Source organism: Elephas maximus, chromosome 2, assembly GCF_024166365.1.
Source record: "Elephas maximus indicus isolate mEleMax1 chromosome 2, mEleMax1 primary haplotype, whole genome shotgun sequence".
Taxonomy (NCBI): domain Eukaryota; kingdom Metazoa; phylum Chordata; class Mammalia; order Proboscidea; family Elephantidae; genus Elephas; species Elephas maximus.
The window spans coordinates 129,534,422-129,560,851 of NC_064820.1; the positions used below are offsets into that span (position 1 = coordinate 129,534,422).

General features: G+C 36.6%; 1 protein-coding gene across 1 annotated transcript in view; it reads right to left on the reverse strand.

Annotated features, from left to right (window-relative positions):
- Positions 1 to 9,680: 9,680 nt before the first annotated feature.
- SLC12A2 (solute carrier family 12 member 2) overlaps positions 9,681 to 26,430 on the reverse strand; it is a 99,338-nt gene continuing 82,588 nt past the window's right edge. The window contains exons 20-27 of the mRNA XM_049873243.1: positions 26,129 to 26,248; positions 22,658 to 22,705; positions 21,082 to 21,204; positions 19,445 to 19,556; positions 17,485 to 17,571; positions 15,913 to 16,048; positions 15,547 to 15,614; positions 9,681 to 12,562 (exon numbers count right to left, since the gene is read on the reverse strand). Of these exons, the coding sequence (XP_049729200.1) occupies positions 12,427 to 12,562; positions 15,547 to 15,614; positions 15,913 to 16,048; positions 17,485 to 17,571; positions 19,445 to 19,556; positions 21,082 to 21,204; positions 22,658 to 22,705; positions 26,129 to 26,248 (830 nt within the window). The 3' untranslated portion in view covers positions 9,681 to 12,426. The remainder of the gene's footprint in view (positions 12,563 to 15,546; positions 15,615 to 15,912; positions 16,049 to 17,484; positions 17,572 to 19,444; positions 19,557 to 21,081; positions 21,205 to 22,657; positions 22,706 to 26,128; positions 26,249 to 26,430) is intronic.

Here is a 26,430-nt window from a genome sequence, read left to right on the forward strand (position 1 = left end):
CAGAGGAGATAGGAAGAAAAGAGAGCTCACATCAATTGAACACTATGTGCTACCTGGTTGACATATTTTAACTAATTTAAATTTCACAACAACCCTCTGAAATGGCTAGTATTATCCTCATACTAGGGTTGAAGAACAGAAGGGCCAAGGAAACTGTCCATGATTACAGTAAGCAGACGAGTCAGAATCAGGGGCTGGGCCAATGTCTGGAGAGCCATGCCGAGTCTTCTGTGTCCTCTTACAGCCGGGCCTTTATAATAAGCCAAAACCAAACCCATTGCCACAAGTCAAGTTCAGCTCACGCAGCACCATGTGTGCAAAGTAGAGCTGCACTCCACAGGGTTTTGAGAAGCAGATTACCAGGTCTTTCTTTTGAGGCACATCTGGGTAGGTTTAAACTGCCAACTTTTCAGTTAGTAGTCAAGCTGTTTTTTTTTTTTTTTTTTCAGTCAAGCTCTTAATTGATTATGCCACCCAGGGACTCCAGCCTTACTATAGATACCAGCATTTTTATACTCAACTTCTCTGAAAAAGCATGGGTGTCTGTAGTCTGCAGAAAATAATATTCCATTCACTGAACTATACTGATGACTTTCGTCCTCATCACTTTTTAAAAAGTTCAGGAGATAGCTCTTGTTTATCAGCTATTTCAGTACACCAAGCTCATCCAACGGAACATGCCAGATCTCTGTGAAACCTGAGCTCAATATGCAGCTTTCTGCCAAAGAGCTAACTTTGTGCCATGGTTTTAGAAATAGAGAAGTTACTTTGATGTTTTGGAATATTTAAGCCTGCTAGAGATATGAACATGACTTTTCCTTTATCTACTGACTACTATTTGCAAGATACTGGGACCTTTTGGAAATCAATGAATATCTCCATAGATTCATATCTTATAGCGTGATTTTCTGAGGTTATGAGAAAAAAACATGTTCCATGTGCTTTAGGTGATTTCTAATAAGAGGGAAATTAAACATAGAGCATTTTTCTCTGCAATTTGTTTCTTCAAACATGACACCTGAGAAAATTAATGGACGTTATAAATAAATCCAAAACTCTTGTTTTCTAGAGAACAAAACAAATCCAATGAATATGAAAATAACGTAAAAAATAAAAGGAATATATTAGGTGTGTATATTTTTGAAGTTATAAAATCATGCCTACCTAATTTCTAAAAAAATTTCAATTGTATATTAATATTTAATGAAAGATTATTAAAATTGACCTAGCAAGAAACAGAAAGCCTAAGTAAACAAATAATCATGGAATGAACTGAACGTAATTTAAGTAGTGTAGCAAAGCCCTGGTCCTGATGATTTTATTGGTAAATTATTTCAGAAGTTCAGCAGTTAGTTGTTATGCTGAGCTCCAGATATTCTAAAGCATATCTGTTATCCTCCTCCCACACTCATACCCTTCCCTCAAAACAATGCTCTGTTTTCATTTCCCCCTAATTAGAAATGGGAAACTCTGGTGACGTAGTGGTTAAGAGCTCGGTTGCTACCCAAAAGGTCGGCAGTTCAAACCCACCAGGCCCCCCTTGGAAACCCTATGGGGCAGTTCTACTCTGTCCTATAGGGTCGCTATCAGTCGGAATCCACTCAATGGCAGTGGATAAATAGAAATGACCTAACCCACATGGAATGTTTTTTCCCCAGAATCTCAGAAATGTACACTAAAAAAACAAAAACCAAACCTGTTGCCATCGAGTCGATTCCAACTCATAGTGCCCGCATAGGACAGAGAATTGCCCCATAGAGTTTCCAAGGAGTGCCTGGCGGATTGCAACTGCTGACCTTTTGCTTAGCAGCCATAGCACTTAACCACTACGCCACCAGGGTTTCCCAAAATGTACACTACAAGATGTAAATCTATGAAGCTATTCATTGGTCTCCAATGCTCTATTTCCTGTGTTATCAGTTGCAGTTAATGTCAACATCTATTCCATGGCCCAAGCTAGAAACCTTGCTGTCATCCTCATCTCATCCTTCAGTCCCTCCTCCTATCCATAACATGTCTTATTGTCTTTTGTATTCTCTCTTAGTGTGTCTTCTGAATCTAAACTCTACTTTCCATTTCTTCCTGCTACTTGCTAGGTTCAAGCCCCTATCATTCCTTGCTTAAACTGTTGTTAAGAACCTCCTATCTGGTACCGAACTCACCTGTGCCCACCCGTTCCCTTCCACATTAGTCTGGAAACTAATGAATGATCCTCCCAAAGTTAATCCTGCCACTGTGCTTTTTAAAGCCTCTGTTGGATTGCCATTGCCTGGGCACAGTATCCAAGGGTGGTTGTTAGTTGCCATCGAGTCTCTCCTGACTCATGGAGACCTCACGTGTGCAGAGTAAAGCTGCTCTACAGGGTTTTCAAGACTGTCACCTTTCAGGAGCAGATTACCAGACCTGCCTTCCCAGGCATCTCTGGGTGCGTTCAAACCATCAACCTAGTAATCCAGCACTTAACCATTTGTACCACCCAGGGACATTCAAGGGTAACAGCGTGAAATGATGAGATTTTTTTTCTTTTTTTGGTAATAAAATTTTGGTGATTTTATTCCAAGATCACAACGATTCATGGACCAGGTAGCATCCACACTGGAAATTGAAAGGAGCTCCGGCAACAAGAAAAAAGTCAAGGGCTTATATAGCAAGAACAAGGACATTAAAGACTTAATTAAGGTTTAACGTTTGTAAAAACAGGGTAAAGGATGTTCATCCATATAATATATAGTCATAAATGCAGGCAGTTGGTGATCTTGTGGGCTCTTATCAGCAATCAAGAGGATGACTTGAGGACCTGTTACATTAGGCATAGAACACATTGTGGGTCACAGAGGGCAATAAACCCAACGTCTGTTAGTTTTTTAGGAGCAAGTTAATTCCTGAATGGTTTGGGGCAGTTTTGATTTTTCAGTTATTAGGTTCCAGCAAGTCTGGGAGGGTATAAATTTTTATTTTTAAAAGTATGATAAACCAAGAAAAGTTTTAATAGAACCAGCTCTGTCCAGATTGTTCTGTGTCACACAGAAATATGGATTGTCCAGGCTGGACGTAACCTTCAAAATCATGTAATCTAGTCTTTCCTAAAGTGAGAGTCCAAGTGGTTTTAGACTATAACTGAGTGATTTTAGGTCAAATTGAGATAGAGCTTTGAATAACATTAAATCGATATGGAGAAGTTTTAACTACTTCTAGGACAAAGTGTAAGAGTAAATTTGATGCTTATCTGTCTATAGCACCTCTCTTAATTGCAACTTTTTTTTTTTTTTTAATTCTATTGTGCTTTGGGTGAAAGTTTACAGTGCAAATTAGTTTCTCATTCAAAAATTTATACACAGATTGTTCTGTGACATTGGCTGCAATCCCCACAATGTCTCAGCACTCTCCTCTTCCTTTACACTCCGGGTCCCCTGTGTCCATTCGTTTCGTTTTTCTTTCCCTTCCTGCATTCTCACATCTTTGTTTTTGGGCAGGTGTTGTCCACTTGGTCTCCTATACTTGATTGAACTAAGAAGCACATTCTTCACGTGTGTTATGGTTTGTTATATAGGCCTGTTTCTTTGGCTGAAAGGTGGACGTTGAGAGTAGCCTCGTTTCTGAGTCAGCAAGGTGTCTGGAGACCACAGTATTGGGGTTCCTCCAGGCTCTGTCAGACCAGTTAAGTCTGGTCTTTTTTTGTGAATTTGAATTTTGTTCTACATTTGTCTGCCGCTCTGTTGAGAACCCTCTATTGTGATCCCTGTCAAAGTGGTTGTTGGTGGTAGCTGGGCACCATCTAGTTCTGGGCTCAGGCTGGTGGAGGCTGTGGTTCACGCAGTCCGTTAGTCCTTTGGACTAATCTTTCCTTTGTGTTTTTGGTTTTCCTCACTCTCCTTTGCTCTGGACGGGATGGGGCCGGTAGATGTATCTTAGATGGCTGCCCTCAAGCTTCTAAGATCCCAGACACTACTCACCCAAGTAGGATATTCTTTATGGAATTGCTGAGAATTTAATGCAACATAATAGGATAAATCAACCAGATTGTTTTCAATTGCTTTAGAAAAAGCATACTCTGCATGTTTTGGTCATTGCTTTTCTAAACTGTTACTGCATTTCTAGATATGGTTGGAAAAGCAGAGCCTTTTGTGATCTAGAGCCTACTAGATGAAACTTTCTGCACTTCCCCATGAGCCATGAAGACCTACTGTTAAAGGAAAGGGGAAGGAATGGCTGATTCTGGTTCCAGATTTGGAGAGAGGCTGCCACTGTGGTGTGGGTGGCGTCTGGGGTGGGAATGGATTCTGGAGAGACGATGCCCTAAGTAGAAAGATGCAGGGGAGTGCTGCAGATGGAGTTGCTGCAGACAGGAGACAGGAACCCTCTGCCACACTCCTCGTCACAGACCTAGAGTGGCTGTGTGAATGCTGGACTGGGGCTGGGGCGGGAGAGGAAGCAGCAAGCAGATATTGAGGACTCAGCAGCAAAACTTTGGGAACCTGATAAAGATGTCAGTAACCCAGGTTTGAACTGGAAAGCTTCTCACCTTTGTTAACCAGTAGAACCTGGGCAAGGTGCACACAGCACCTGGAGCAACAAACACGGTGAACTGAAGACTAAAGGTTCTTCCCTAATTTCCTGGGCTACAAACCCCAGACTCCAAGTCAAACCCAAAGGAAAGGTAGGGCTCCTGACAAATAATGAGGTTGCGTGGTTTGCACTTGGCTGCTAATCTAAAGGTTGGCGGTTTGAACCATCCAGCGGCGTAGCAGAAGAAAGGCTGGGTGATCTGCTTCTCCATAAAGATCACAGCCCAGGAAACCCTATGGAGCAGTTCTACTCTGTAGCACATGGGATTGCCATGAGTTGGAATCAACTAGCTGGCAACAGATTTTTTATTTTTGTTTTTTACTTGCTGCCAACTCTGTAGACATGGGCTGCGCAAGATTTAGTTCTGTTTATAATACGGAAATGTGGCTTATCTTGCATTTGGTATCATGGAACATTCTGTTATATAAGGTCATTCATACTCTGACCGCAAGCTACCTTCAAAATTCTTCCCTAGCAACCCCTCTTCAGGCACTTCACATTCAAACCACATTAGCCATTACTTGCCTTTAAGGTGCTGCCACGGCCTCCTGGAATGTCCTCCCCTGGTGGTGCAGTGGTTAAGGGCTCAGCTGCTAACCAAAAGGTCAGCAGTTTGAATACACCAGCCACTCCTTGGAAACCCTATTGCGGGCAGTTGCTGTGAGTCAGAATCTACTGGACTACAGATTTTTTTAACTTCCTCCCCACTATTTGCATTGCAAATTCCTGTTCTACTCTTTGAAAAACCCAGTGCCGTCATATAACTGCTTCCTTGCTTGTATCTTTAGGAAGAACTTCCCTCCACTGCTAAATTGTTCTCTGCTTCCCAAAGCTACTTTATTCTCCCCATTTTACATATGAGAACACTGAAGCACAGAAGAGCTCACTTGCACAGTAAGTGACAACAGCGGTATTAGAATCTGGACAATCTGGTTTTACTTTCTAATATCAGAAATGGGCTCAATTGAGTGTTTTAAGGATAACCTAATAAGAAGCCCAAAAGGATTTGGCTCATGAATTTAAGTGGTTCACTATCACATCTGCAAGGGCCAAAAGACTTTGGGTCCTGTCTAAAGAGGTTTTCAGTCGTAGCTATTATGGCAAGTGAAACAGAACAAGGAAAACTCCCCCAGCAATTTAAACAAGAATAAATTCATTGTTACCCCCACAATCTTGATCAATCTTTAAGGTGAGTGTAGGGCCAGCTACTAGAACCAAGGGTGATAGGCAGAACACCTCTTTTCTTGCCTCTCCCCAATTTGATGTGTCCTGGTGAACATAGTACTCTATTTGCCCGTAAGGTGATTGGCCCATCGGTGGACAGATCTCATCCTTTCTAGAAATCCTCCTCTCTTTTCCAGTGACTAGTTTTTATAGTGACAATTGTCTTGTCTCCCTACGTACATGTAGGCTGGGAGCAGTAGAGCTAAGTGGTTAAGAGCATGGGAATTGGTTATGCTCCCTGAATCCGAACCCTGGCTTTGCACTATGCGACCTGGATTTACACCTGTCGCTGTCTGAAAAATGGAGACTACCGAGTCTGCCTCATAGTTGTGAGGATTAAATGCGATAAAACATGCCAAATGTCTGTCACACAGAAGGCATTCAGTAAACGCCAGTTATTATTGGGTATGTTGGGGGTAAAAATATTTATCATTTAGTCATTTACAGGTTACTGGAGCATGAGGAGTCACATCTGAGCCTCAACACCATAAATATTCTGCACTTGGAGAACAAATCACTGACTACAGGCTTCAAATAAGACTGAGGTTTTCTCTTGTTTTTCTCCTACATTCAGTTGAACGTAGCACATTATTATTTAGGGCAATCCAAGGGATACGAGAATGTGAACATCTGGTGGTCAGCCCAGCCTTCCTTTTTTCTTTCTTCCAACAAAATCCTCCTTTTTATGGAGAGCCCACTGCGTATCAAATGAGCGTATGATTCAAGCCTTATCAATGATATGACTGAATCAGGGAGATCACATTTCCCAAACTGAGCTCATTGGAGCCCTCCCCGTGTCCTTCTGGCCAAAGCTTATTAGGACAAACCTTTAAACTGAGGTTGTTGCTAAGCTAGGGATCAAGTGTGGTTTTTCAGAAGCCATGGAGCACTCTATGCTGTGACAGTCTACCTGAAGAATCAAGTCAAGCCTACGGAGCCAAATCAGAGAAGGAAATAGAGACAGAGCCCTAATGACTGTTGAGTCTCTGCTTTCATCAACTTGAGCCTCTGAACTCAAACACCTTCTTGGATTTCCTTTTTCTGTTTTGTCATTGACAAGTACCCAAAGTCCTAAGGTGGGTGTAGGGCCAGCTAAAGTCCTAACTAATAAAAAGGAAAATACTGAGGAATTTGGGAGGGATGCAACTATTTGCAATCACAGCTGATGTTATGGGTAGATGGGAAGATTTGTATTCCATAGGATAAATTCAACAGATAAGGCATGGGTAAATGACAAAGGCAACCACAAAGAATGGTTATGCTGAGGGGCAGATATTAGAACAGAGATTGCCAGGAGTAAAGTGTGTTTAAACAAGTCTTCCAGGTGATTCTGATGCAGGCTGAAGTTTGAGAAACACTGTTCTAGTCACCATTTCAATACATAATACACCTGTGCTTTCTTACGATCAATTTCCTGAAAACACACACACACACACCCAAGTGTGAAGTTAATGTCAACAATGCTAAACTTACAGGTGCATGGAGAGTAAACAAGATTATCATTAATGATGGAAAAACCAGAGAGAAATAAATAGTAGACTACCTGAAAGATGTAGATTATAGCGCTGAGATTAGTACCTCTAGTTAATAGGAGGTGCCGACTGCAACCAACAGATTTAAAATTCAGAAAGAAACTGACTCCTGTTCTTCACTATTCCCTACTTCCCAAAAGGAAATGTGACTTCCAGACTTTTCCCAATAAAGAGGCAAATCTTTCACAATCCATGAACCTCTTCTTGGAGCATAACTCTCCATACCTCCCCTCTCCCCACCGTGCCCAAATTGTCCTTATCATCTGCCATTTCTTAGGAACTCACAGGAGAGTTTCCAGGACTTAATTAAAAAATGTTGTAGACTTAAAGTAAAAATAACCTGTGGCTTATTGGTCATTAATAAACTCCTATAAATAGATCCTTTCAAATTGTGACTACCTCCTTTAAAAACGGCTTAATTGGGGCTTCATTTTAATTAGAATATAAAAGAGTAAGCATAATCATGTTTTACAAGCGTAGTTAAGTGACTTTGTAATTTTCAGAGTACGTTACATACATCAAAAACATAAACACGGCCTGCTTTAAACTGTTTCTTGGGTGTATCTGTTATTAGAGATAAAAGTTGGGTGTAAAATCATCCTATAAGCTGCTTCCCTACTTTAGACTGAATAGGTTAACTCTTCCAGGACAAAAACACCCCCAATTCTCCACCTCAAGGGCTTCAGTGGTATTCTGATAAAATTCTCACGAGAACTGAGTCAACTGCCTGTTTTTTGCATTCGATATCCATGGATTACTGATCCTATTTTGTGGATCGAAAAAGCAAGTCTATTTCGTTTATAACCGTGGGCAGAATATTTTGGTAATTTGTAGTCATATCCTAGGATAGTGGAACACAGAATGTGTTAACAAGGCACTACAGATTCTGGGAAGCAGTTTCTGATCTGTGAGAACAGCCATCACAGGTAAGCCTGCACAACAGAAGGCGACATAGGCAGTCATTTACATTTTCCCTCAAATAGTTTGAGACTCGCACTGTCTAGCACAAAATTCAATGGTAGATTCAAAAGGAAAAAGGGGCTAAAACACTTACTGCTACCACTTAATACCTTGCCTGAAATGCCTATTGTAAATGTAAAAAATTTTAAAACAGGGCTATGATTATAGCCCCCAGGCTCTATAAAGGGCAGTAAGACATATCTTTACGTACTTTACTAGCCTACAAAAAGTCTCTCCAATTGATTAACGCATCAGCATATTTATCCTTTTGTTTATTATATGAACTAGCTAAATTGAACAATTTTTGTTAGCTGTATCCTGGGACTTACTTATACCTTTACTCAAACAGTTAAATGTTCAACTACCATCTATTTCCTCTGATCCTACAAAGATTCTGTTTGTACAAAAAGAGGGAGGTTTATTAAATACATGTCTTTTTCTTCCCTAGTGAATGAACAAAAAACTGCTTACTCAGGATGAATTTACATTTGTTTTGAAAACTGCTTGATGGTCTGATATCAGAAAATTCCGTATTTGTAAGTTGCCTTTGAATTCTCTTTTAGCTTCCCAAAGAAGTAAACTGGTCATTTATTTGAGAATAAGCAAGAGACAAAGATCATACAATGGACACTTACATTTGGTTTCACATCTATTAAGGCATTCTGTAACCAATTTATATTTCTAACTGTAACTTGTATGACCTGAGCACACACTTGCTGGCGGATAGGAATGAGTAGTCTAGAAATGGCCAGTCTACCCTAGTCTTCTAACTTATGGATCAGGGAGCAGTGATTTCATAATGCAAAAATCCCTGGAACTGAAAGACTTGGGCTCTAGCCCAAGATCCTTCTTTTACTCATCGCATGACCTTGGGAAACTTCCCTAAATTGCTCTAAGCTGCTTTCTCAAGAGTAAAATAGAGATAAATAACCTCCCTGAAGATATAACACACCTACTGTAACGTTCAAATGAGAACATAACAATGCTTTGTAAAACCGTAAACGATTCTACCAAAAAATCTTAGGGAAAAAGAAAATAGATCACATTTAGGGATTATGAATCCATTTTAATCTTCCAGTTTCCTCATTCATAAATAGGAGTTTGACCCAAAGATAAATCAGGATTAGAATGGCTAGTCACTTTAATCAAAATGAGCTGCACCTTACTTGTATGGTTCTGCCAGATTGTCAGTAACAATAGTGATTATCCCAAAGGTATAAAGATAGTGAACAATTTCAAACAACTTTACCAAGGCGTAACTATTAAGGTAAAATTAAAAAAAAAAAAAAAAAAAAAAACCCCAGACCAATAAAGTAATAAGAGTTATCTAAATGAGGTTAAAATCACAAAGATGACATCAAATTATAAAATAGGTAAAGTATAAGAACCGACATTAAATGGTTTGAATGAATTCACTTTCTTTATTGCAGTAACCTCTGTACAAAGCAGCAACTGCAATACTCAACGTTAGAACATTAGAAAAGCCTTTTGTGATAGTTACAGTATTATCAAAATATTACATTTTCAAACTTAGTAGATAATCATCCACCGGAGCTTAAATCTTTAAATTATTTCCATAGTCTCTAAAAATACGTATGTCAGAAAGCATATAAAAAGAATGTAAAAGAAAACCTAAAACACAAATATGTAACAAATAAATACTTGATTTAATTAACTGTTAATAATCAGCTTAACACCATTCTCTCTAAACCCACTGAATTTTTACCTATAGGAATAATGAACTGTCAAATGCCATTGCATAATTATTTATTTCCAAGCTATTACCAATGATTGAAACAAAAAAAAAAGGGGGTATTAAAATTCAGCATAAATTAAAATGGAGTAGAATAATTTCAAAACTAGCATTTCCAAGAATTCATGAAATTTATTAGAGCACTACAGCAACCTTGCAAAGTTTTGACCTGGTGTCTAGTGTTAAGTGAAAGTAATGCTTTTTTGTTGTTGTTTTTAAGGTGAAAAGCTTCCTACATTATTTCACAGACAATATTACCCTACCCCCATTATGCATATTTAGATTTATTTTATGTACTTTATACATACATGTATGTAGAAACACATGACATTTGGTTCCTGTAATATAGATCACAATGATATTTTCCTCAATGGGCAAAACTTAAACACACACACACACACACACAAAAACAACAAAAACCAGTAAGTGTACCTGTGTACATTTCAAGATAGCAGCACTCAGCTCATGCCCTATTATTCATTAAAAAGTTCAAACGTGATACTGATTATATGTTTACTGGACACTATAACATTCCTACTGTCTTCTACCCCCAAACACTGCAAAACCTGCAATAAATGGACAATGCTGTGAGTTACAATGTAGGAAAAGTTTTTTTGAAGAACACTGGATTCCTTCATTTTCTTAACAGTCAAAATTGTTAACCAGATTTCCATTTTTATATTTACTTCATTCTCATGCAGCGAAAATACTGCACTACAGAAGTTAATGATGATTTTATAGATTTTTATCTAAATTCATGAAAACCTGCGTAAATCCTCCACCACTGAAACTTACACCAAAGGACTCAATGAACAGTGTTTGAGACGAAATGTTCTCCATTTTCTACCTGAATGGTAACTGCAGAGTCACAATACGCCCTTCAAATGATCAACTCTGTTCTCCATTAAACCTTATTTGTCAATATAATTTTGAGCTTATATTTACTAAAAAAAAAAATTAATGACTCGATCACTTTAAATTCCAAAAAACAAGCAACATAAATTTCATTATATGTACATATATGCATCTGTGTGTGCACATACATACACCCACATATACAGATATGTAGACACAGATCCCTTGAAATGTTTTTTTTAGGAAATCCTTCCTTGAAAAAAAACGAAAAACTTCACATTAATAATTCTGTATAAAGCTTTTTAGTAGCAGTGCACAATGCACTGCCAAAATTGTACTAGTAGACTATGATGTCAAAACAGACATTTCAAAAGCACAAACTGGCAGTTTTTCTTAACACAAAAGTTTTAAAGTATTAAGAATGGATTAAATTTAAATGTTCAGAATAATCTGTTCAAACCTGAGTATATTAAGACTAAGTGTGTTGGAAGTGTATTTGACAACTGAATGAATTAAGCCTAAAAACATTTCACTAAGAAACCAGTGGTCCATTTAACCATTTGATAGAACATTAAATATTTTAATGATTTATAAAGGAGGGTACAATACAGTGAAATTCCATGTAGCATTTATTGAAACAGGTCTATTAAATGACATTGCTTTGTCTAAATTTCCTCTAGAAAAATCTGTTAGCATTTCATAAAAGTCCCTCAGATTTGAGGGAAACTCTAAATTAGGACGGAGCTCTCCTAATAAATTCAAATGATCTTCAGCATTTCTGTTTAAAGAATTTTTCAGCATGGTATACAGAAGTACTGGATAACTCTTCAACCTTCCCTAAGGTTCTGAGAAATAATAACAAAAAATATAAATAAGAGCCAATCCGAGAGAGAAAAAAAGGTATATTGGGCCTTTTTTCCCTAGGTCTACATATATATGTATTTATACAAGCCTAACTTTGGGGTTGCTTTTGGTTCCCATTTTTTTTCCCCGTTTTTCATTAACTGCCCTAATTCTCACTTTTAGTATCTAACAGACACCTTTACAAAGTAATAGAAAACAAAGTATTCAACACTAATTGGTCAATGGAAAAGAAAAGTAGCATCCATTTTATTTTAAAGTGGAAGAGACTAGAAATAAAAATAGCTGAAGGCAAAGTCTGACATTCTATAAATTTATAAAAGAGGATATATGGATGAAATTTGGTTAATTTCAGAAGGCACCTCAAGGCTAAAGGCTTCTGTACTCCTTCCATCAATCAAAAAATAACACACTTTTATTGCTATTCACGTAGCAAAGGGAAACTTTACTCTCACCAGCTTCAGTTCAACAAGGAATCCTCATTCATTAAGACTGAAATAAGGAATTGACTAAAACCGAAGTCTCCATAAACGTATCAATGGAGCAACTTCCTGTGTGCTTTCAAATCAATGAAACAGTAAAAGAAAAGTCACAGTTCGCCATTGTGATGTTAACAAGTCACTGAAGATTTCAGTTACTTCACTAGGCACTAGGCTGTCCATGTGTAGTGAACATTTAAGAATAGAAGGTAAGGACACTCTGATGATTCCCTCGGACTAGGAGGATTGGTGGTAGATCCTTAGACAGAGCTTCTAACCATGCCATGTAGAGAGCACTAGACACAGCACCTTTTCTTGCAACTGGGAGACTCCTAGTATCAAAAAGAAAAAGGAAATTAAGTCAACCCATTTAAGTTGTGAAGAACAAAATATAATAAAAACTAGTCATTATAAATCACGATAATACCAAACCAAAAACCAAATCCACTGCCGCTGAGTTGATTCCAACTCATAGTGACCCTATGTATAACAGAAGGAAACACTGCCCAGCTCTGTTCTATCCTCACAATTGTTATGCTTATGCCCACTGTTGCAGCTACTGTGTCAATCCATCTCATTGAGGGTCTCCCTCTTTTTCGCTGACCCTCTACTTTACCAAACATGGTGTCCTTCTCCAGGGACTGATTGTTCCTGAAAATGTGTCCAAGGTATGTGAGACACAGTCTCGCTATCCCTGCTTCTAAAGAGCATTCGTTGTACTTCTTCCTGGACAGATTTGTTCGTTCTTTTGGTGGTCCATGGTATATTCAATATTCTTCTCCAACACACCACAATTAAAAGGCACCACGGTCTTCTTTATTCATCATCCAGCTTTCACATGCTTAATAGGCTATTGAAAACACCATGGCTTGGGTCGGGAGTAGCTTAGTCTTCAAGGTGACATCTTTGCTTTTCAACACTTTAAAGAGGTCTTTTGCAGATTTGCCCAAAGCAATGTGTCGTTTGATTTCTTGACTGCTGCTTTTGTGGGTGTTGATTGTGGATCCAAGTAAAATGAAATCCTTGACAACTTTAATTTTCCCCATTTTTTTTTTAATCATGATATTGCTTATTGGTCCAGCTGTGAGGATTTTTGTTTTCTTTACGGTGAAGTATAATCCATATTGAAGGCTATGGTCTTTGATCTTCATCAGTAAGTGCTTCATGTCCTCTTCACTTTCAGCATGCAAGGTTGTGTCATCTGTGTAATGACAGCTGTTTGTTAATGAGAATTCCTCCAATCCTGATGCCCCATTCTTCACATAGTATAGCTTCTTAGATTATTTGTTCAGCATACAGACTGAATAGGTATGGTGAAAGGATACAACCCTGACGCACACCTTTCCTGATTTTAAGTCATGCAGTATCCCCTCGTTCTGTTCGAACAACTGCCTCTTGATCTATGTACAGGTTCCTCATGAGCACAATTCCCATCGTTTGCAGTATTATCCATAATTTGTTATGATTCACACAGTCAACAGCCTTTGCATAGTCAATAAAACAAAGGTAAACATCTTTCTCGTATTCTCTACTTTCAGCCCAGATCCATCTGACGTCAGCAATGATATCCCTTGTTCTGTGTCCTTTCCTGAATCTGGCTTGAATTTTTGGCAGTTCTCTGTCAATACACTGCTGCAGTCGCTTTTGAATGATGTTCAGCAAAATTTCACTTGCGTGTTATATTAATGATATTGTTTGATAATTTCCACATTTGGTGGATCACCTTTTTTAGAAACAGGCATTATTTATATAGATCTCTTCCAGTCGGTTGGCCAGGTAGCTGCTTTCCAAACTTCCTGGCAGACGAGTGAGCACCTCCAGCGCTGCATCTGTTTGTTGAAACATCTCAAATGGTATTCTGTCAATTCCTGGAGCCTTGTTTTTCACCAGTGCCTTCAGAGCAGCTTGGACTTCTTCAACTGTTTCAGGAGGTACCAATGGTACTGAAGGAAGATGTCTAAGCTGTACTGAAGGCATTCCAACTGATAGCAACCCTGTAAAACAGAGTAGAACTGCCCCACAGGGTTTCCAAGATTGTAAATCTTTTATAGAAGCAGATTGCCACATCTTTCTCCCTTGGAGCAGCTGCTGGGTTCAAATCGCTGACCTTTCGATTAGCTGCTGAGTACTTTACCGCTGCACCACCAGTGGTCAGATCACAATAATAACAACAAAAAATTACTATAGTTACATAATATTTTTGGTTCAGGGAAATTCTGCATACAGAATAGCATTACTATACTCACACTATTTCTGTTTTTTCAAGTTTAAACAAATGATTTAAAAATTTTTTTCATATGAACAGCAAATAAATATTTCTACAAATGGTAACAAATTTAATATCTAAAACTAATCCCCAAATTTCCCCTTTCTCAATAAGGAATTCTTTTAGAAGAAATGGGTGTCTCTATCTTAATTTAGAAAATGGAAAATACAAGTTAGTTGAAATTCAAATATAATTAATTCCACAGATTAATTTTCATTTTCTCTTATCTCTTGAGCTTTAATCACTATTATAGGTGATGGTGGTAGTGACCAGTTGCTCTGTAGAGTGCTTCTCTCTCAGTTTCTATGTTTTAGCTTCTTCCATTACAGATACTTGATCATCATTAGCAAAACCTGAAATCTTCTGCTGTATTAAATGTTTGTTGTCAAGGAAATTAACAACCCTTTGGTGTTACTTTTGCTTCATTTGGCATATTTTTAGAGGACTGAGTTCTCCTCATCTATTTAAGGGTTTGGGTTCCAGAACTAAGAAAACTAAGGCTCAAGTAATAGCTAGCTAACCTAGTTTGGTGGAAGAAAAGCCAAAGTAGGCATTAGGATCTATGTAAAATAAGGACAATGTGTCTGCATGTAAAGTTTGGAAACGGGAATCTTGGGGGTGGGGATATGGATAAGAAACGCTTTTTAAATGTAATCCTCCAAACGACTTTATGGGTTTATTTCCATGAGGAAGCTGTTGGTGTCCAAGTTTTAACTTGGAGCCCTCACACTCCACACATGGCTATGGTACAGTGTCTCCAAAGCGATGACATTTTGGAAAACAGGGAAGAAGGAATAAAGAAAAGGAAATATTCTAGAATAACCTACTATGATAAAGAACTACTAGATTCATACAATCTTAAAGCTGTGGCTTTTGTTTTTCTTAAATCCTACTTTAATGATTTCTCCGTATGTTTAAAGCAAAGTGGATTCTAAATTATTTCTTCACATCTACTATGTCATTATAGGTTCTATACAGATACGGACCTAGTACAGAGAATCAAAATATAAAATGAATAGCCAGGAAAATCTCAGCACAGATATTACTTACATGACAATAATATTAGCTGTGCTTGAATGTTCTTTTAATAATTCATTTAACCTGATCTGCCGGTATGTCTGAAATAAAAGAAACAAGATGAAGTCATTCTTAGGTCATTTAACAATTAAAGTCTATCATGGTTCATAACTGCACATTTAAGTAAAAAGAAGCCAAAATGAATTTTGGCATAATAAAAATATCTGTTCCCTATTTATTAAAAAATTCGATGTTTTACATTGTCCACACATAAATTCAACTTAAGGTGGATTTAATATACACAACTCCTTCCCTTCATATCAAATTGAAGCTATTACTGTTTACTTCTGTCTTAATAACAACAACAAAAAATCACATATTAATGAAGAGAAAAAATACCTTTGTCTTATAAAGTTCAAGCTCATTATCTGTTATTAGCCACGGTTCATCTTCTTTCATTTTATCTGCAATATCTTGCTCTTTGTCATCTTCATGAAGTCTGTACGGCTCAATCATTTCATCAAAAGCTATAATACTTAATAGAAAGAATATTGGCAGTTAAACATATTTTAAATTACATAACAGGAAGATCCTAAACTCTAAATTATAATTTGAAAAGTTAGTCCTTCTCATCTATTATGCTCCTCTTTATATCCTATGACAATCACTTTGGCAATTTATTTAGAAAACAGTAATTTTTGGGTATCTCAAGGGGATTAGAAATGTAAAGCCACAGTCACAGTAACAGAATTTCAACTTTAACCAGTGCACCTGGTCTCCCTGTATCTAAGCTACCCTTGTCCCCATACCCGCCCCCTCAACCTAAATAAATTTTCATCACAGTAGGCAAAATGATCCTTTTGAGCAGTAAGGAAAATTCTGTTACTCCTTTACCCAAACACCCAAAGGCACTCCCAGTTCAAGTGTCGATGAGTAAATACTGTAAGAAAATGTACCAGAACATTTTGAAGGGAGCAAAGAGCAGACACTCAGAATTTAACAAGCAGCAGAATTATTTTCCACATCCAAAGACATTTAATTACTTAATAGGATAAAAGAAAATGAACATGAGTGGCATCCTAATCCCCTAAACTGACCATATTTCAGTATCAAAGTCTAGTTCAAAGCTCTTGGTACGTATTTTTTTAATAAGAAGAAACAATTTCCTGGTTAGAAGGTACTTACAAGAACCTACTTACAAGGTACAGCTAATGAATTCTTTATACCAATTTCATTTACTCAACTTTTGGTTGGAGAATAATCATGTATATGATAAAATAAACATAAATGTAACAACCTGTTTATACCATTTTCAAGTAGGTTATTCCAGAAGGGTCTGATTTGGCTGAGAGAATTCTCACACAGGCAAATTCTCATATCCTCTTATTTTAATAATATAACAACAAAACAGTAGAAGTAAATAGGTATGTGGAGTTGGGATCGAGTGGTCTTAATGAATGTGGAAGAGTCCCTGTGTGGTGCAAATCGTTAAGTGTTCAATTACAAGCTGAAAAGTTGGCAGTTTGAACCCACCCAGAGGCACCTTTCAAGAAAGGCTTGGCGAACTGCTTCTGAAAGATCACAGCCTTGAAAACCCTATGGAGCAGTCAAATATTCAGAACTGACCTGAAGGCAACTAATACAACAACAATGAACGTGGGCAGGCACGATGCAAATTTAAAGAACCACAGGGAATTTCTGTGGCATTAATGATTTTCAAAAATCACTTGTAGAGCGGTAACTGAAACCACCTCTAAAAACTGAAAGCCCTTTAGACTTGCTTAAATATTTGCTACGGGCATACCAACTATCAGTGCTATATATAAAAATTTGACTTCACATATAACCAAAAGCAGGAAAAAAAAACCCAAATAATTAGTTGTAAATTGAATTATCAGTTACTGGAGTATCAAGTAGTTCATCCATAAAAGGATCAAAAATTTGTGCAGAGTAACTTATCCAACAACTTACTTTTCTTTCTTTGGTTTGGTATTAATATCTCCTAGGACCATGATGTCGGAGAAGTCTATCCGGAACTTGCTAAGCAAAGTAGCCATCCTGGAACAGAATGAACAGCACTGAGATACATAAAAGATGTACTGAAGTGTTTTTATTCTACGTAGGGCTAGATGTACATATGTGATTTATAGTCTATATGTAAGTTATAGTCGACCAGTACTAAACTAAGTCCACCAGAGTTAATTCAAAATGTACATTGACAAAGTAGGCTTTTAAATTCCCTGAGTAGAGACTTCTATTATATTCTTTTACTTTCTCCGGATCTCTCTAAGGAGGAATAATGAGTTAACAAAGCAAGGAATTAATAATGAAGTCTGAATGGCAAGTAGTTCTTTTTTTAAGTTAATTTACTCAAATTATATTGAGAAGTATATAGGTTTCAGTAAAAACTAGTAAACGGCTACTTAATTATTTTTGGATTATTCTTCTATTGAAAGAAGAATGCGTATGTCAAGGGCAAAGTATGATTTTTGGGTTGGAACCAAACTGAAGATAGTTGATTTAGTTCATCACATTTGGGGGGGGGGGCGGGGTGGGGAGGGGACTGGGATAGGCATGGGTGAGGGGCACCAAGAAGCCCCTAATTGTCAGTAAATAATACGTTTCACTCTCTTAGACATAAGGTCACTATGAGCTGGAGCTGAACTGACAACATTTAACAAATACCTTTTTTGAGACATAATTGGCAATGAAACATCGGTGGCAACAACAGAAGAAACACTCAAGAAAAGCAATTAACAAAACAGGATTTATTTTTTATTAAGAGGACAGTTTTCTAAATGAAAATAGTAGGTATGAGAAAGCAGATGAGTTTAACTTTTAAGTTCATTCCTAGTATTTCTTGTATAATTCACTATTTGAAATGAATAAACACCTAGTTTAACCCAGGGTCTACTTATTAAGTGCCTGCTACACACATGGCACTGTGCTAAACATTATAGGGCCCACACAACTGAAATTTCAGATAAGGAAACAAGTGTAATACAAGCCAGAATGTAACGAGTGATATCAGTGTGTTGTGATTCAGGAAGGAAATGTAACTACTAGTACAGGGTCAAGGAAGAAAAAAATTAGTGAAGGCTTTATGAAGAAGGTGACCAGTGAGCTGGGCTTTGAAGAATGGAGTGTTTTAACAGAGAAGAGGAATGGAGTGAGGAGCTACATTAGCGTAGACAAAGGAGTAAAAGCCTGAAATCACACACACGTTCCGAAGTGTAAATTGAAGTACAGGGCACGTCTGGGGCAACAGGAGATAATAATGGAAAGGGAACAGAAGAAGAGATTATGAAGGGTCTTGAACGTCACATTACAGCAATTAAACTTTCTATAGTTAAGTAGTGGAGGAGTTGTTAAAGTATTTTGGGCAGAAGAATTATCATGATCAAAGCTCGGCTTTCTAAACATGAACCTGGGAGCAATGTGTACAATACGCTGGAAAGGTAAGAGATAAGACCAAGAGTACTTGCAGTGCAGGAGAGAAGCCCTGGAACCAGGAGAACTGTGGCAGCACAGAAGGAAAGATGTGGGATGACAATGGCACCCTACATTTCTGTTGTCTACAAGTCTACAAAATGTATCCCATATGTGAACATGTCATCTTTGTATACTTTCTTCTCCAATTAAAAAGCTGCTTATAGCTTTATTTAATGCTGCAGTATTTAAAGAAGACCTTCTACAATGCCAAAAATGTTTTTTAAAATATTACATATTAATATTAAAACTAAATATCAACAACTTAAAAATAAAGATAAAACTAAAGAGAATGAAGTTTTATTTGTGTAGCTGGAATTTTAAGCTTACGTATAGAATGGAACATGACCTGACATTTTCTGCGTTGTCTAACTTTTATCCAATAAAACCTATATTGTGATAAGAAGTACATCTGGATAAATGCCCTTTAAGATAAACTTACGCTCTCCGGTCGTGGTCTATTCTGTTTATTTTTCCTCCAATGAATACTCTAATCTTACAGTCTTTCCATTTTTTCTTGGTAGTTAGAAGATAAGGTATCAATAAGGTCAAACCTGAATCAAAAATATAACAAATCATTTATTAAATGCTAATTTCTCAATCAAGAATTTTTTTATCCAGTTTAGTCTCTAAGGATATGTTTACCACACTTCAATAAACCAAACCTGTTTGTCGAGTTGATCTCCGCTCATAAAACGGTATCTTTCTGTCCTTCTTTAATAATTCAGCTTTTTTTTTTTTCTTTTTAAAGCCATTAGGCAGGCCTGAGCAAGGAGGGCAACTCAGTGGAGTTAAAGCCCATGTGAGGAAGGCAGCCCAGTGGCAGAGGGGTCTGGCATCGTGGGGAAGATTAGCTACATACAGGAGGATTGAGAAAATAAGCACATTCATTGAAGATAATGGTGACCACGTTTCTCAATGAAATGAGAAATATGAAAAAGGAGAAAGCTGGACTGAACCCTGCAGTGTTGGACTGGAATTTTCAATCTATATCTATACATATACACATACAAGCACATACATGTACATTTCCTAGCTCTGTCCACCAAGAGGCCCTCTCAGAAGACAGAGCTAGGAAATAAATGTGTATGGTTTTATCACCCTAGTAGTAATGAGTATGCCTAATGTTCCAATCTTTGTTTCTAAATACCACCCTCCTGGGAAAGGAACTAAGGCTCCTGGGTTAGTTCCATCGCTGGAGCAGATAAAGTACAACACTGAGCCTGGAGCATCTCATTGTGTCAGAAAGTAAGAAAAGGCATTTTCTAAGAGTGACCGAGACATGACAAATGGACAGAGAAGCGTGCTTAAAGGGGACCCGGCTGTCTAAATCTGGAATAATCCAAACATCAAAACAAATAATGTCTGTAACAAATCATATCCCAATGAATAAAATGGGAATCCATAACTCCACATTGATAGAAATAAAGAAAACGTTTTTCCTTACAGTAGAAAGCCAACTAATAAATGAAGACATGATGGGACTGGAAAAATCGCCACTGGAAAACAACAATAATGAATCCAGGTAAGAAGAGTCAGTGGATGCTTAAGATAGTGCTAAAAGTTGTGGGAAGAAGGACATATTTACATAGTCTCAAAGTAACTCCCTCCCAAAAACCTGTAATTATAAAGGGGGAAGGGGGCTAACTTCACAGTGAAAACCACATCACTCAATGGTCAAAGTTAACTTCACCAGTGATGGGACAAATCAACACCATGTGTCATATGGTAAAATGAATCACTTCTGTGTATTTCTGCCAAGAATACATAACCTGGAACTAATTATACTGAAACATCAGGCAGCACTCCGAATTGAGTGACATTCTAGAAAATGGTCTGTAATATTAAAAATATTGAGGTTATGAATAAAGGTGAAGGAGCAACTGTTCCAAATTAAAGGACACTGAAGAGACATGACAATTATGTGCAACACCTCCTTCTGAAATTAATTTCTTTGCTTTTGGGAACACGGGCAAAATCTGAATGGGGTCCTTGGGTGAAGAGTAAATGCGGATTCTTCTTACTATTCTCACAAATTCAGTAAATTTGAAATTATTTTAAAAAGTGCATTAACCTTACCTCCATCATCAAAAAGCCACCAGACGTCAATAGTGTTCTTTCCTTGTTTTTTCTGAAACTGTGTACTAGCTTCAAGGAGCTTTTGGTCAGCTACATTTAAAGGCACAACAGGGCCTTTCGATTCTAATGGATTAAGCAAAAACATAAGATGTAAGGGAGGTAAATCTTAAAGCCTCCCTTGCTGAATTCCTATAGTAGCCTGACTTTTGTATATTCAAATATGTTTTAGTTATATCCACCATAATCTTTAAATTGTCTACAATTTAAACATACTTTTAAAATTGCTACAGATTAACTATACCTTTAAAATTGCTAGATGAAAATTATCTTACCCAGTTTTTAATATTTTGAAGCATTATGAACGAATGTAAATGAATCACAAATACCAATACCAATATACAAATCATAAATAATCAAGAAGATTATACCTGACTGCTAGATTTCGGTTCTTGAAAAGTTGTCTTAAGCTAAATGGATGAGTTTATACCTGTTCTGTGAACATTCTTCATTCATACTATAGCTTCTCAATAATACAAAGCTCAAAAATATTTTAAAATAAAAGTTATCTATAACATAAATGATAGAAGGAAGTTGAAGATTTACCAATACCATCTTACTAATATCACAATGGAAACCTTTCTTAGCCTAAAGAAACTCTCCCTCATCTTTCCCTAACTTCTGTCCCTTCAAAAAATATGATACCCAATTCTGTAGCCATATAACCACCTCATCTTTCTGAACCACAGAAAGATGGTGGAACTCCTTGGAAGGGCACCCATTTGCTGCAGATCTAAAGGACAATAAACAAAGGGAGTTCCCATTCATTCCCAGCAATTAAAATGAAAAACAAAAACAAAAACACACCAAAAAAACATTGGCCCTGTGAGCAAGCAAATGACTATTATGAAACTCCTACACCAAAATTTTAAAGCAGAAATTTCCAGGAGGAAATCTGATCACTTCTGCAGAATGTCTATCATTCACTTTTCATGCTGCCATGACGTGTGCAAACATGACGGATGATTTTGCATGATGAAATAATATGGCTACCAAACCACACTGCTCCATAACTCTCACCTCTATCTCCTTTTCATAAAATTCATGTATGTTGACATGACTGTGTATCTCCCAAACGCAGCAGGACTGTGAGAAATATTATAATTTTTGAAATGAAAAATATATTAGTATCAAAATTAAGGACTTGGCTGGGTACAACTGACGGTAAAGAGTGCAAGCGACACTGTAACTCAGCCTAACTTGGTGCCTCTACTTATCAATCTAATCCAAGCACTTTAAATTAAAAAAAAAATTAACATTGACTTTCAGGATTTGAATATTTAAGAAATGTCATGATGATTTAAAAGAATGTTTGTGATATACCGCCTACTCCTAGGCAGATTTGCTTTTTAGTTGGACTGATGTTAATTTTTCTAATCTGCATTTAATAAATAACTTAATATCCCTCACCATGGAAATAAAACTAAGGCATAAATAAATAAATAAATAAATAAAGTTGAAGTTAAAGAGTTAACAGCATGAAAAAAGGAATTAAAATAAAATGATGAAAAATGCCTGCCTTTTTTCAACAGTGGTTGAGTTGGAGTCTTGCCATCCTCTTCCTCATCTAGATTATGTTTAAAAAACACAAAATACGAGTTAATTGCTTTTATATTAGGAAAATAATGAAAATGTAAATAGAGCACATTTATAAACAAAACATAGTATGAAGCAACAGTCTGTGAAAAATAATCAAGACTGAAGATTAATATTTTCTACTCTAACTTTCAGGATTTTTAAAAGCAAACATGTTAGACCCCTCCTACAGGGTTACTGATTAACATTCACCCCTAAATTTTATTCCTATAAAAATGTCAAGAAATCTTACCAGAGTTTTTTAAGTTCATATTTGAAATTAGTTGAAAAAATGTTGAACTATTACTTCTAGACTATGACATTAAAAACTGACATTGCAAGGGGCATGAAAATTGGTAATAGAGAACCCAAGGTAGAGAAGGGAGAGTACTGACATGTCGTGGAGTTGATAACCAATGTTATAAAACAATATGTGTACTAACTGTTTAATAAGAAACTAGTTTGTTCAGTAATCTCTCATCTAAAGTATAATTAAAAAAAAAACCCCAACATTGCAGATAATATAGATTTGAAACATGCCACTGCATCACTGAATAAATGACTGAAAAGTAATTTTAGAAACATTTCATGACTATTTGGTTAATTGTAAAAATTAATCACTACTTAAAATACTAAGGAATATGATCAGAGACAGAAGCCTTTTGATTTTTATAAAATGACAGGTTATGAGGCAGAGATTTTTCCCCAAATATATAAATTTATATATGTATGCATGCCTACATCCATCAATTTATATATGTATAATTATCTTCCTGGAGTTTTTAAAAAAACAAAAAACAAACCTATTGCCGTCAAGTTGATTCTGACTCAGAAAGATCCTATAGGACAGAGTAGAACTGCCCCACAGGGTTTCCAAGGCTGTAAATCTTTACGGATACAGACTGCCACATCTTTCTCCCTTGGAGTGGCTGGTGGTTTGAACCACCAACCTTTAGGTTAGTAGCTGAGCATTTATCCATTTTGCCACCAGGGCTCCTTTCTGGGGTCTACAGTTTCCCAAATCTCAATTTTTTGCTTAATATAAGTTTGTTATTTAAAACAAAAAACAAAACCAAACCCATTGCCATCCAATCGATTCCAACTCATAGCGACCCTGTAAGACAGAGAAGAACTGCCCCATAGGGTTTCCAAGGAGCACCTGGTGGATTTGAACTGCCAACCTTTTGGTTTAACTTTGTTGCAGTAAATATTATTTGTTTGTTTAAGGTAGATAATACTCCTGGACTTGGACTGGATGGGATATACTGCGGTGTGCTCTAGAGTTAGATTCCCAGATTCCTAATACTACCTCTACCCCTTTTTCTAGCTCTGTAGGCTTGAGCTAGTTACTTAACTCCTCAGGTTCCTCATTTATAAAGAGAGTTAACAGTGCCTACCTCTTGAGGTTGTTATATTGGGAGTATGAATGCACTTACAGTTTAGTGCCTGGCACACAGTAAGTACTCAAAGGGTGCTCTTTTTGTCTCTTTGCACATTGTTTGCTTCAATGACCAGCACCACCTCAAATCCCACCAAAAAAAAAAACAAAACCAAACCCGTTGCTGTTGAGTCGATTCTGACTCATAGCGACCCTACAGGACAGAGGAGAACTGCCCCATACAGTTTCCAAGGAGTGCCTGGTGGATTCAAACTGCTGACCTCCTGGTTAGCAGCCATAGCTCTTAGCCATGTTTGTATTCTAAGGACTTAAAATTATTTAAAAATTTTAAAATAACTTTAGAAAATAACTGGCTAAAATAAACACAAAATAAAGCAGATGTTACTTCTGAATGCTACTTACTTCTTATGCTTATTATGGAATGAAAAACATTTCATTATTACTCTTAATTTTACATTATTAAATATTATTGTTCTTTTAAAAAGGACAATCTGTCTTTGATGATAATAAAATTTATAAATGTAACTATGGACATTCTGCTTTCATTTAAAACAGCTCAGAAATTCCAAGGAAATCTTGACATTTAAAAACATTTATATGTTAAAGTAAGTTTAAGGCATTTAGATTTTTATAATAAAAATTTGTGCAGAAATTAACTGACCCAGTTTCCTACTCTATAAAAATAAATGACCTTGTAAGACTGTGACACACTCACGAGCTAATATATGGATATATATACTACAATGTGGGTGGTGCACAGAGTAGATGCTCAATAGATATTACTTCTTCCACTCCCACTATAACATTATCTATTATTTCCTAACAGACTGTAGAGAAAGTGTCTGTCTTAGGCCTAAGAGAAAAGGATTAAAAAAAAAAAAAAAAAAAAAATGTTTAAGAGGAAATGAAAGAATGTATACCAAAAACTAAAAAAAAACCAAAAAACATAAGAACAGTTATGAGAATTGATTTATAGAAAAAATTATAATTGAGCCAGTAAAGAACTGAAAGAAAACATGGATCTCAACTCAACTTTCAAATACTACCACTCTAAGAAAACAAGGTAAATAACAAAGAAAGAAATAAAAGCAACATTAATGCATCTAAGTAATCTAGAAGAGATCCACTTCAGAGACATGATTTGTCCAAGGATATCAATTTCAGAAAAAAGGATGGTAATTATTTTACAAGAATCAAAAGTATGATACAGGTGATGATTCTCTGTGCCGTTTTTCTTGTCGTGTGCCGGCTGGGACAGGACAGATGGAGATACTCGGCTGAAGAGAGGTAGGAGAGTGAGGGCAGGAGAGTAAGATTTGGAAGTCATCCCTCTTTCCTTCTCACAAAAGTGACATATACATTTGTGGAGAAAATTATCTGAAAGTCTCTGGAGATTCTGAAATCTTTTTGTGGCCTATATGGTCACATAAGCCATGAGGGACACTGTCTATAAATTATGGTCTCATAGTTCAGCAACCAAGTACACAAAGCTAGTGTCTTCAGATGGACTAAACTGAAGTATAAATTTTCATTTGATATTTTTTTTTCTGAACATCCACAAATGCAGTAGCTATAAAAACATTTTTAACTATCAACACATAAACAAAAATCCCTTATATTTAAATCCTGTTTTACTAAAAAAAAATCTTCAAATGCCATTCCCTTAATAATTTCATCATATGCTACACACATACGATTTATTATGTTTCTTTCCAAGTTCAGATTTAAAGTATGCTTCAAATTAAAATGTTTTATTTGTAATAAAAACATGCAAGAGCAAATTTGCAAATAATTAATCTGCAAGGTTTCTGTTCAATGATTGAGTTTTAATAGCTTAAAATACCTAGTCATTTTGAAGCCATTTTTGAAAGGCATAAATTTTACCTCAGCAACTAGAAATGGACAGTACAAGTTTGAGAATGGGTTACTTTACAAGACATGTTATATAATAAAAATCATTCCCCCCAAATTAAAACATTACTGTTAATAAAATTTCTTACTTCAACGAAAAATTACCTTTAACGGTTTTTTCACCAGATTGTTTGGAAGTACCTAAATCTGATGTTTTACTATATTCCACACTTAGTACCACATCCTTTGCACCAGGAGACTTCTCTTGTGATGACAGCAATTCTTCTGTGGACATAAAAGCATTTAAAATATTATCTAATTCTGTTTAAAAAAAGCATCATGGCTTAATCACAATTAAGTGACATTTTAAAGCAAACTTCCTTATGAGATAATACATTCACTGTACATTATTTCTGATGTAAACAAATGTCATAATGTTTGAAATAACTATTCACTTAAATAATGTG